Source organism: Bombina bombina, chromosome 4, assembly GCF_027579735.1.
Source record: "Bombina bombina isolate aBomBom1 chromosome 4, aBomBom1.pri, whole genome shotgun sequence".
NCBI classification, from domain to species: domain Eukaryota; kingdom Metazoa; phylum Chordata; class Amphibia; order Anura; family Bombinatoridae; genus Bombina; species Bombina bombina.
The window spans coordinates 982,649,162-982,660,520 of record NC_069502.1 but is presented as its reverse complement, the minus strand read 5'-3'; the positions used below and the strand labels follow the sequence as shown (position 1 = coordinate 982,660,520).

Genomic DNA, 11,359 nt, shown 5'->3' with positions numbered 1-11,359 from the left:
CTTGTAATCTGGTTCTAAATTAACTTATTTAAACATATGAGGTGAGAGGCTGAACTGTTAAAAATACTGCATTAAATAGTTAATGGAGTTCTATCAAGTTCTAGAGTAACCCCTTGAGGAGATGTTATTAGACATTATGGGGGAAATTTATCAAGCATTCAACACTGTATTCTCAATATTATCCGCATCTAAATTCACTTCCGAATTATTAATCTAATTTATGAAACAGTAATTGGTGCTTAGAAACGATATATTTCTAAATCCGTCAATATGTCCGCAGCTCTAACGCCGAGATACGTTCGAACATCTATACGATTATTTTTCTACAGTATTCGATGTAATCTACGCTATTATTCAATTTATCATCCTGTCAACAATTCTATCCGGGCATCGTATTTCCTCACGTATGCGCTTTTCTATACGCATATTCTGTGGTCGCGAAATATATCTTCAAGCAGCATTTATAACGCATATATTAAATATCAGTTATGGAAATTATTATTGCAATGTTTCATACTATTTATATGCGTCGAATGGAACGAAGAATAGATGGTCAAGCTGTTCAACAGATAGATAGGCTTCAAAGAAGGCGCAGAAGGATTCCAAGGTTTTTTCGTCCCAGATCAGGACTTGATGCACTTTCTGACATTGACATCATCAGGCGTTTTAGATTGAGTAGAGAATCAATTGAAAGGCTATACAATCAAATATCTGGTCAACTTGAACCCATTACTTTTCGGACACATGCTCTGCCCGGAATGTTGAAGCTGTTGGCTGTTTTACATTTTCTAGCAACTGGTTCCTTTCAATCAGTTACTAGTGTAGTTGTTGGCATGAGCCAGCCTTCTTTTTCACGCCACCTAACTACAGTGATTGATGCTCTTTTGTCAGTTTTCAAACGGTATGTTTTTTTACCAAATACTGCTGAAGAATGGCATTCTGTAAAGCTTAATTTTTTTAGACTTGCTGGAATCCCAAATGTGTTGGGTGCAATTGATTGTACTCATGTCAGAGTAAGGCCACCACATCTAAAAGAAGAAATGTATCGCAACCGCAAGTTTTATCATTCTTTGAACATCCAGATGGTTTGTGATGCTGGTTTGAAAATCATGAGTGTCCGTTCAGGATTTCCAGGATCATGTCATGATTCATATATTCTCAAACAGTCTGCCCTGTATAATAAATTTGAGGAAGGACAAATGCCTGAAGGATGGCTACTAGGTATGATTATGAAAATTAAAAACGAAACCTTCTAATGTGCGTTAATATTAACTCACAATATTGTAATTTTTTGTGCAGTGTATAATATCAATAGATTTTAAAATACAGTATATACCCTGTTTTTATTTATTTATTCTGTTTGCTGCAGCACCAAGGTCAATGGATTTTTAGTTCCATACCTTTTTTAAAATACCTATCTATCTATCTATCTATCTATCTCTCTCTCTCTCTCTCTCTATATATATATATATATATATATATATATATATATATATATATATATATATATATATATATATATATATATATATAGCGATATAATTAAATTTTTATTAATACCAATATATATGTACAATTTAAAACATAAAAATGGTTGCAAGTAAAAAGTGTATCTGAACACATTTAAATTTGTATAACTCTTTTTATTTTTCAAAAGGAGATGCAGGATATTCCTGTAGGAACTGGCTACTTACTCCTGTAAATATTCCACGCACAAGATCTGAAATGCGGTACAATGATGCACACAAAACAACTCGATGTGTGATTGAGAGGACCTTTGGAATGCTCAAAAGCCGTTTTCGTTGTCTAGATGAATCCGGAGGCACTCTTCAATACGTTCCTGAGAAAGTGGCTGTTATGGTGTTGGTCTGTTGCATGTTGCATAACATCGCTTTGCGACAATCAAACATAGAGGAACTGGAAATAATAACACCAGATGAAGATGGTGTTGAATCTGTTCCTCAAGATGTAGTTGAAGGGGGTACACATGCACGTAACCAGTTGATACAAACTCATTTCGTAGGTGAATAAAATAAAAATTATGTATGATTTATGTATTGATTCTATAATTTTTAGCAATAATTATTTATAAACAATCTCTTCTTATATTCACAGGTTAACTAGAAAATTTTTCTAAGTTCAAGCATGAAAATCTATAATTCAAAAATGAAAAACGTTCTCCACAAAATTATTCACAATTTAGATGATGAGAGTGATGTGTAATTCAAAAATAAATATGTTCTGATTGATACAGTTGAAAAAAAAATTATTTGCATATGTTGTCTTTTCTTCTATTTGTTATTTGTTTAAAAAAATTAAAATAAAATCAAATTTTTTTTTAATTTATTTTTTTTACTAACGACTTACAATATAGTTGTTGAAAATAAGTTGTATCCTTGAACAGTGTGCAATTAAGAAAACAGGTTCTGTGATTCTAAACTTTTTATTATTGTTGAAAACAAGCACTAGCTTTGTATATATTTGCAAGCCAGATACAGCTTTTGGAACCTATAAATTAAGAACAAACCTTGCCTAGACGTATGGCAATGCAATTGGAATAAAATGTAAGCTAGTCAAGTATAAAATGCATAAAACATATCAACCCCCTAGCTATAGTGTTGATGCTACACACTGCAAGAAAACAAACCTTGACAGGAGAGATGTTTTAAAAATTGAAACAGTCGAATTACATTTTATTGCATTCAATAGTAACCTTTTCATAACTATATGAACATCATAATATATTAAAATTTTATCAAAACAAGAAGGCAACATATAAAAACATTTTATTAAAATTTTCTAATAACTAGATAACCATCAATATATAATATAACAATGCAATTTAAATAACTAATAAACTTATTTAAACATATATGAAACTTTCGCTAATAATAAGATGCAAGAATAACAATTGAAACAGAATTTAATATACATGTATTGAATAACATTCTAATCTAATGAGGATGCAAATTATGTGAACCGAATAAGTTTTAACAAACTATCTGTCTCTTAACACATTTATCATAAAATAATATAAACTCAAACATTGATTTATAAATAAAAAAAGTTTTCCTGAATTTACTCAAATGATTGACATATTACGTCATTTCCTTCAAGATTAGAAACTCGTTAGCAAGATGTCGCAACGTTCTCCGTTCACTGCTGGAGAGCTAATTATTTTAGTTTATGGGATGGAGAAATATTTTCCAAAAAGAATAGGAGGTGTTAGATCTGTCAAACAAGATCAACGCGATTATCTTGTTTATGAGATAATACGCAGGATGTATCGGGTATCGGGAATAAAAAGAACAAGAAGACAGTGCCTTCAACGCTATTCGGATCTACGTAGACGTGAAAAGGAGTACCATACTAGGATTAGAAGTCTCATTAGAGTTTGTAAGTGTTGACTACATACACTATTTCTAATAGATATTGTATTTTGATTCAATTTCTACGTTTAAAACGGTTTAGTTAAATAATGTTATGCGTTTGTTCTGACGCATTTTGATAATTTTAAAGATAGATATAAATAAAGTGATAGAACTTCATAGATATAGACAGATATACTATATATAAATAATAATCAATATATAGAACTATAATGAGAGATAAAAAGATAGATCTAAAAATATAAAGAAAAAGAATATAGAAAAATATAGATCTAAAGATAAAGGGATAAATAGTGATAGACTTAATGGTTGTTAATTTAATCAAAGAGAAATAGAAAGAGCTATAGAGATTTGAATTACAAATTGATAGCGATAAACAGAAATAGATATAGAAAACTATACATCTAGAGATAAAAACACAATGAAAAATTAAGTCCCAGAAAAAAAAGATACAAAGTTATAGATAGAGAATATAGTTTTTAAAGAGTAAACTAAATTAATAAAGAAATACAAAGAAATAGGACAGATTAAGAGAGTTCAATTAATAGAAAAAAGAGAAAGAGAGACACATATAGAAAGTAATAAAATTACTTTGTTCAAAATAATATTTATAATAACAGTGACAGAAATAGAAAGCAATATTGGAAGAGAGAGATAGAGAGAAATATAGTGCGAGGGGGAGAGAGAGAGAAATAAATAGATAAAAATATTTACAATTAGAAATATAAATAATAAGAAATAGGAGAGAAAGTGAGAGATAGAGCTAGCAAAAGAGAGAGATAGAGAGAGAGAAAGAGAGAGAGAGAGAGAAATACAAAGATAGATAGAGATAGATATAGATAGATATAGACTTGTAAATGTTGAGATATGAAAAGAAAAATAGAGAGAGATACAAAGATAGATATAAATAAACAAAATGATATCAAATAAATGATAAATCTAGAAATATGAAATAGAAAGAATGATAAGAGATAGAGAAAGATAAAAGAGTTCAAGAGATTTATCTTTATATATAAATAGTAAAGTTTAGATAGATATAAATAATATAATTGAAAAATAGATTCAACTCCAAAAAATAATAATTATTATAAATATATATATATATATATAAATATATATATATATATATATATTTTTATATATATATATATAGAGAGAGAGAGAGAGAGCTCTATCTCATTCTATCTTTTCTTATTAATCTTTGTTCAAAATATTTATTTATTCTGATTTTATTCATTAATGGAAATGTGATTACAGATACCAAAAGAAGAAAGGAAAAGAATAAGAGTGCTCCACGATACCTGAGACCAATAATGGCTTTTACCCCAAACAGTAATGCACAATCTCCTCCACTTCCTATAACTTTAATGGAAAATAATGATCTGAACACAGAAATTCAAGATCCATTAACTACTGATATGGACAATCAATATGAATGTGAAGTAACTTTGACAGCTGAAAATGATCAGGAAAATGTCATTGATGGAATTGGATCTAGTGAATGTGAGTGTCAATCTAATTATACATTTTTTCACTGTATAAAAATAGAGTAAAGATAAGTAATTTTCTTTAGTTGATAAAAATGTTATAAAATCGAAATACATCAAAATGTGTATATCTCTAAATTCTAATTCCATTCATTTTCTTCAATATAAATTAATAATTTTGTTTTGTTCTTATTTATCTTCCTTATATTACAGCCGTGCCTGAAAAAAAGCAAGATACAACAACCAAAAATAGTTTTGTAAAAAAACTAAAAAAATTTAAGAAAAAATTATTGAAGATGAACAAGGAGATTGATAAAATGATTTCAATACTAGAAAAATGTTGATTGAAAAAATAATTTTACTTTATTATAATTTGTGAATGTTCTATTAATATTCTATGTCAAGACTATTATATATGTCATTTTTATTTTTTAAATATGACTTATTGATGTTCAGTAATTTTGAATATTTTGATAAAAATTAGTGATTAAAACTAATTATTAAAGAAAAAATAAATATTTTGTTTCAACCGTTCTAATCTTTTTTTTTAATAGCGTTCACATATATTTTTTGGCTTAGTAGTTCAAATGTTATAAGTTCTACAACTTGTATTCAAACAACGATTATAATGCATAGTGATCAATATATTAATTTATAATTTTGTTTTATTATTTCAAGACCAACATATATATTATTGATCACATTAGCATATATCTTGAAAATTATATATATATATATATATGTATGTATATATTGTTCTCTCTATATATATATATCTATATACACACACACTGAATAATATTTATATTTATATTAATGAACTAAAAATATCTAAATAAATATATATATATATGTATAGTTACCTAACTATATATATATATATATATATATATATATATATTGATCACAGATCTCTTTTTATATCTATCTATCTATCTATCTATCTATCTATCTATCTATATATATATATATATATATAAAAATTATATATATATATATTCATCAATATATATATATATATATATATATTTTATATATAAAATAACTCATTGTAATAAGTAATAATTGTAATTGTTATATATATATATATATATATATATATATATTTTTTTTTTTATCCATGACTCTATCAATCAATACTATTAAAATATTAATAGTTTTGGTTGATTATGTACAAACAAATACAACATATACAAACCTTGCAATCTATGTTTATGTATATAACTCACTCTCTCTCTGTCTCACTATATATATATATATATATATATATATATATATATATATATACAATTATAATTTATATATAGACATTGAGAGAGAGATAATTTTGATATATTTATATATATAGACATACATATTTGGATTGTAAATTATATATAATTATATTGAATCTAAATATATATAAATATATATATAGAGAGTGATATAAATATATTTATCTAAAGAAACATATGTATGTATGTATCAATATATATATATATATTATAATTTTTTTTTAAATTATTAGATTTCTATATTTAAATAAATAACTTGTTTATAACAATTTAAATGAGAACAGAATAAACTATATTCAAACATTATTATTATAAAATTTAAATAGCAATGTAAAATTATGGCTATTCTTGAAATTGTGGGTTTGGTGATGATGATGCGGAGAATAAGTTTGTTATTGATTCTACGCATTTACTTAAATTTTCAAAACCAGCTCTAAATATCTCATTTCTTTCCCTTTCAATTTCTATTTTTTGCTCCTCTATTCTTATCCTATCCTTTAAAAAATTTCCAAACATCTCAATTACTTTGTTTTGTTCATCCCTAAAATTGCGTGCTATTCCCACCATCTCCTGTAATGCGTCTGTCTCAGGGGCAGCTTCAATTGGATTATTAGCTATATTAGCAGCATTTTCAATTTCAGGTATTGGTGTAGACATTGTAGACTCTGGTTGTTGATGGGACCTTGATTGGGCAGATGTATTTGTCCCTGACAAGGACTCTTCAATTATAGTCATTTGTGAATCTTCTTCTAAAGGGTCTACAGTCCTTAGTATTATTTCCCCACTACTAATATCATCTTGTGTGTTTTCTTCTTCGTTACCTACAAATAAATATAGAAAATAAATATATAGATAAAACATCGAATATATGTATGTAATTTATGTTTTACATATAAATTTGACAATAAAAACATTCTAAAATATTTAAAATTAAAAATATATATATATATATTCATTTTTATTAAAAGATAGCCAATACAGATCTTACTCAATTTTATTTGAAAAAAAAAAATAATTTTGATTTTCAAATCAATTTCTAAAAATGTAAGATTTGTATATGATTATCATTTTTTCAAAAAGAAAATTAGTACATCAATAACGATTGTGAATGTTCTCTGCCATTTCAGGAAAATCAATTACTGAAAATAAGATATTTGATATGCAGATTGATTTACCATGGAACATATCTTTTTTCACATTACAAAACATGATACTACATTAAAGTTAAATAAGGACAAAAATATCTTTAAATTTTGCCAACAATAGAATAAATGTACATAAAGCTATATAATTACCTTCTTCTATACCTCCGGATATAATTTGATTGAAGATATTCATGACTTCTGAAAATAAAAAATAACATTTATTTTTTAGGGTTCTTTTAATTTGTTAACAAGAAAAAAAATACAACAATACAATTTAAAAAAAAAAATACCTCTCGAATTTCTGGCATTGTCAACGGGTGTACTGCAGGGAATATCAGGCAATGTATCCGCTGATCCTAAACTATGTGTTGTTATCGAAGATGACGAAAGGGTTCTTTGACAAACATTTTCTGTAGGCCTCATTTGGCTTGTAGAAGCTAATTCCTCAATTGACTCTGTAGCTTGTAGAGAAGATTGGCTAGAAGGTTGTGCTATAATAGTTAAAAAGAATACATATATGTGTTAGAGGGACATTTTACTCAAAAATAATATTTCATGTTTCAGATTGAGAATATAATTTCTGAAAACTTATTTTTTGTTAAATTTTTTATTAATTCTCTTGTGATTCTTATTTTAAAGATAAACCTAGGAGGTTCATAGACTAATTTATAAGGCCTTATTTTCTGTTTTTTAACAATATAGGTTGTTAGCTCATGAGTGTCAAAAGTTATAGACAATTATCTTGGTATATTGATTCGAAAAGGAAAATTGTAATTTTAGAAACAGGACCATTTTTGTTGAAAAAGTAAAATTGTATTTGCTGATTGGACAGAAACAATTAACAATTGCTGTCCATGGTCTGAAAAAAAAATGGTCTGTCGGCTTAGCTTAGAGACCTTCATTTTAAAATCAAGATAGCAAGAGAATGAAGAAAAATGTATAATGTTTGTAAATTATACTTGTTTACAATTACATAGTATATGAATCAGAAAATAAATTTTTAGGGTTGAGTGTCTATTTATTTTCATCATAATATTTATGGCCTTTTTGGAACTTAAAAAAGCCTGCAACGTATGAAAGATGTATACTTGTGAATCCATACTCCATGATTTGAAGTGCACATGAATATAAGTAAATGTAATTTATCCTAATCTTACTTTAAAATAAGTAAGAAATTATAAACTAACAAGGTCAATAATTCAGTATCACATATCACTGTTGTGCGTCTATAGATACGCTGTTTGAACATGTAATTTGTATACAAACCTGGAAAATCATCGGAATCACAAGGCACATCAAGACCATCTACTATTTCGTTCCCCAATCGAGACAATACACGTCGTTCATAGTTGAGAAGATCGGAATCCATTGCTGGGCCACCGCCGGTAGCCCTAGCTGCTTTTTTTTCTTTGGCATATTTTGACTTTGTGATTCTTTTAATGTCAGAGAAACGCTTTTTGCAACTATCAACATTTTTGGGAAAACGTGATACTGCTGAAACAGCGCGACTAATCTCTTCCCACAAAAACTTTTTTCTGCTATGTGTGGTAACACGCTGCTTATGGCCGAGAAGAACATCATAATGCTCTAGTGCACTCTCTACTAGAACTTCATTTTGTTCTAAAGTAAATTGGACATTACGTCCACTTTTGGTTCTTCCAGCTTCAATCGCTGCCATCTTGTCGCAATAAAGATTAATCTGACTAATAAAGTAATAGGCGTATGCTAACATTCGCGCCGTAATGACGTCTTAGATTCATTTTAATATCACATGTAAGTAACGTCCACTAAGTTGTTCGCTTTATCATATTGAATGCTTCATAAATTAGAACAATTAGGGAGTGATATTTATCATAGATACGATGATATTCGCTTCAAATATGACGCAAATAATTACGGATTGAAATTTGATAAATAAGTACTAGTCAAGTTAATACGGAGTGTGCGAATAATGGCGTTATAATTGCCGATCGTAATTGCGTGATAATTCACATAGTAATAAATTTCGCCCTATACATGCAAATTAAAGGACCATTAAATAGTAAATACATTTGAATTGCATTATCAACAAATGCATAATAAAAACACAATGCAATAAAACATACTATGAATTTTAAACAATGTGTAGATTTTTTTTTGACAAATCTTAAAGTTTCCTGCTCCCCTGTATCATGCGACCGCCATCAGTAAATTTCAGGCTCATATATTTATATTTTGTGAACTCTTGCACATGCTCAGTAGGAACTTGTACCTAAGAACTTGTACATATAAAAAAGAATGTGCACAATTTGATAATGGAAGTAAAATGGAATGCTGTTTAAAATGTCATGTTCTATCGGAATCATCACAGTTTAATTTTGACTATAGTGTACATGAATTAAAAAACTTGCCATAGTGCTAGGTGCTTCACACCAGTGTGATACTGAGTTGTGGGTAAATTATTTGCTTAAAGGGACACTGTACCCAAAAAAATTCTTTCGTGATTCAGATTGAGCATGACATTTTAAGCAACTTTCTAATTTACTCCTATTATCAAATTTTCTTCATTCTCTTGGTATGTTTATTTGAAATGCAAGAATGTAAGTTTAGATACCGACCCATTTTTGGTGAACAACCTTGGTTGTCCTTGCTGATAGGTGGATAAATCCATCCACCAATAAAAAAGTGCTGTCCAGAGTACTGAAACTAAAAAAAAGCTTAGATGCCTTCTTTTTCAAATAATGATGGCAAGAGAACGAAGAAAAAATGATAATAGGAGTAAATTAGAAAGTTGCTTAAAATTGCATGCTCTTTCTGAATTACAAAAGAAAAAATTTGGGTACAGTGTCCCTTTAAAGGGAAAAGATACCCAAATGTTGAAGCACTTGAAAGTGATGCAGTATACCTGTAAAAAGCTGACTAGAAAATTTCACATGGACATCTCTATGTAAAAAAGAAAGATATTTTACCTCAAAATGATTCACACCCCACTATAAAGAGACTTTAAGCAGCAAATCAGGATGCTAGTTCCAGAATTTGAAAGGGAGTGTGCAGACACAGTCATGTTATTTTCCTATTCAGTTTAAGGAAGTTTATTATGATATTTTGAGATTTCAGTGAAATCTCATGAGATTACAGCAAAGCAAAGAATGACCTCAGCACTGCTGATGCTGATTGTATTTTTTTTTAGTTTTTCAAGGTGCAGCTGGACAGCAACTGAAATATAACTGTTTACAGAGCACTTACTCTGGTGAGCTGAATTAATTTTGATGTTAAATATTTTCCTTTCTTTTACATAGAGATGTTCAGTTGATATTTTCATATCAGCTTTTCACAGTTATGCTGCCTCACTTTTAATTGATTTAGCATGAGTAGTATGTCCCTTTAATAAGAATATCTTTTAGTTAATATAATTACATTTTTGTGTATAAGATGCTGACAATTTTCTACCATTTGACTCCTTCTAAACATGAAAATAATAAATCCTCAGATATATTCTCTGTAAATTTAACAGATAGAAGACACGATGTTCCAAAAAATCAAATACAAAACACAAAAACAAAGAACTTTTCAATATTTTATAACTCAATGAAATAATTTCAACAGCAATGTTTATAAATGTTGTTACGGAATCCCCTCCAGAGTGCTTAAAATGGTTACTCTGTTTTCAGCGTTTTCTATTTATGAAATCCATATAAGATGACATTGTTAATAATAGCGTTTCACAGTGAATTTTATTTCCTGCAGCCGGTTGATGTATTCTATAATTTTCTGACTTTTACTTCCAGCATAGCCCAAATAAAACTTTCACATTTATTAATGAACAAGTGCTTCTGCCGCTCATGTTGTAATTAAAACAGCCTTAAGTGAGAAATTTTACAGTGTATAAGTGAAGGAATTCTATAAAAACAGCTTGAAAAATTGCTGATCTCATAATCAAACGAATTTGCACAAATATATATGTAAAATATTTTACTGCTTTGCTTGGATTCATACTAAGCATAGTGCAATACTAGTAGATGGAGTATTTCAGAATTATAAGTAACTCAATATGTTACTGCCATGAAAAGGGTTTATTGAAAGGT

General features: G+C 28.2%; 1 protein-coding gene across 1 annotated transcript; it reads left to right on the top strand.

Annotated features, from left to right (window-relative positions):
* The first annotated feature begins 533 nt into the window (after nt 1-533).
* Nucleotides 534-2,031, top strand: LOC128658138 (putative nuclease HARBI1). Its single transcript, XM_053712638.1, has 2 exons — nt 534-1,098; nt 1,658-2,031. Exons 1-2 carry the CDS (start codon nt 534-536, stop codon nt 2,029-2,031), a joined length of 939 nt encoding a protein of 312 aa, XP_053568613.1.
* The last annotated feature ends 9,328 nt before the right edge of the window (nt 2,032-11,359 follow it).

Bases quoted from the DNA above. Each gene is read 5' to 3' on its own strand.
- LOC128658138 (XM_053712638.1), top strand. From the start codon at position 534: ATGGAACGAAGAATAGATGGTCAAGCTGTTCAACAGATAGATAGGCTT. The intron at 1,099-1,657 runs GTTTGAAAATCA...ATTTTTCAAAAG, and splicing joins CCAGATGGTTTGTGATGCTG to GAGATGCAGGATATTCCTGT.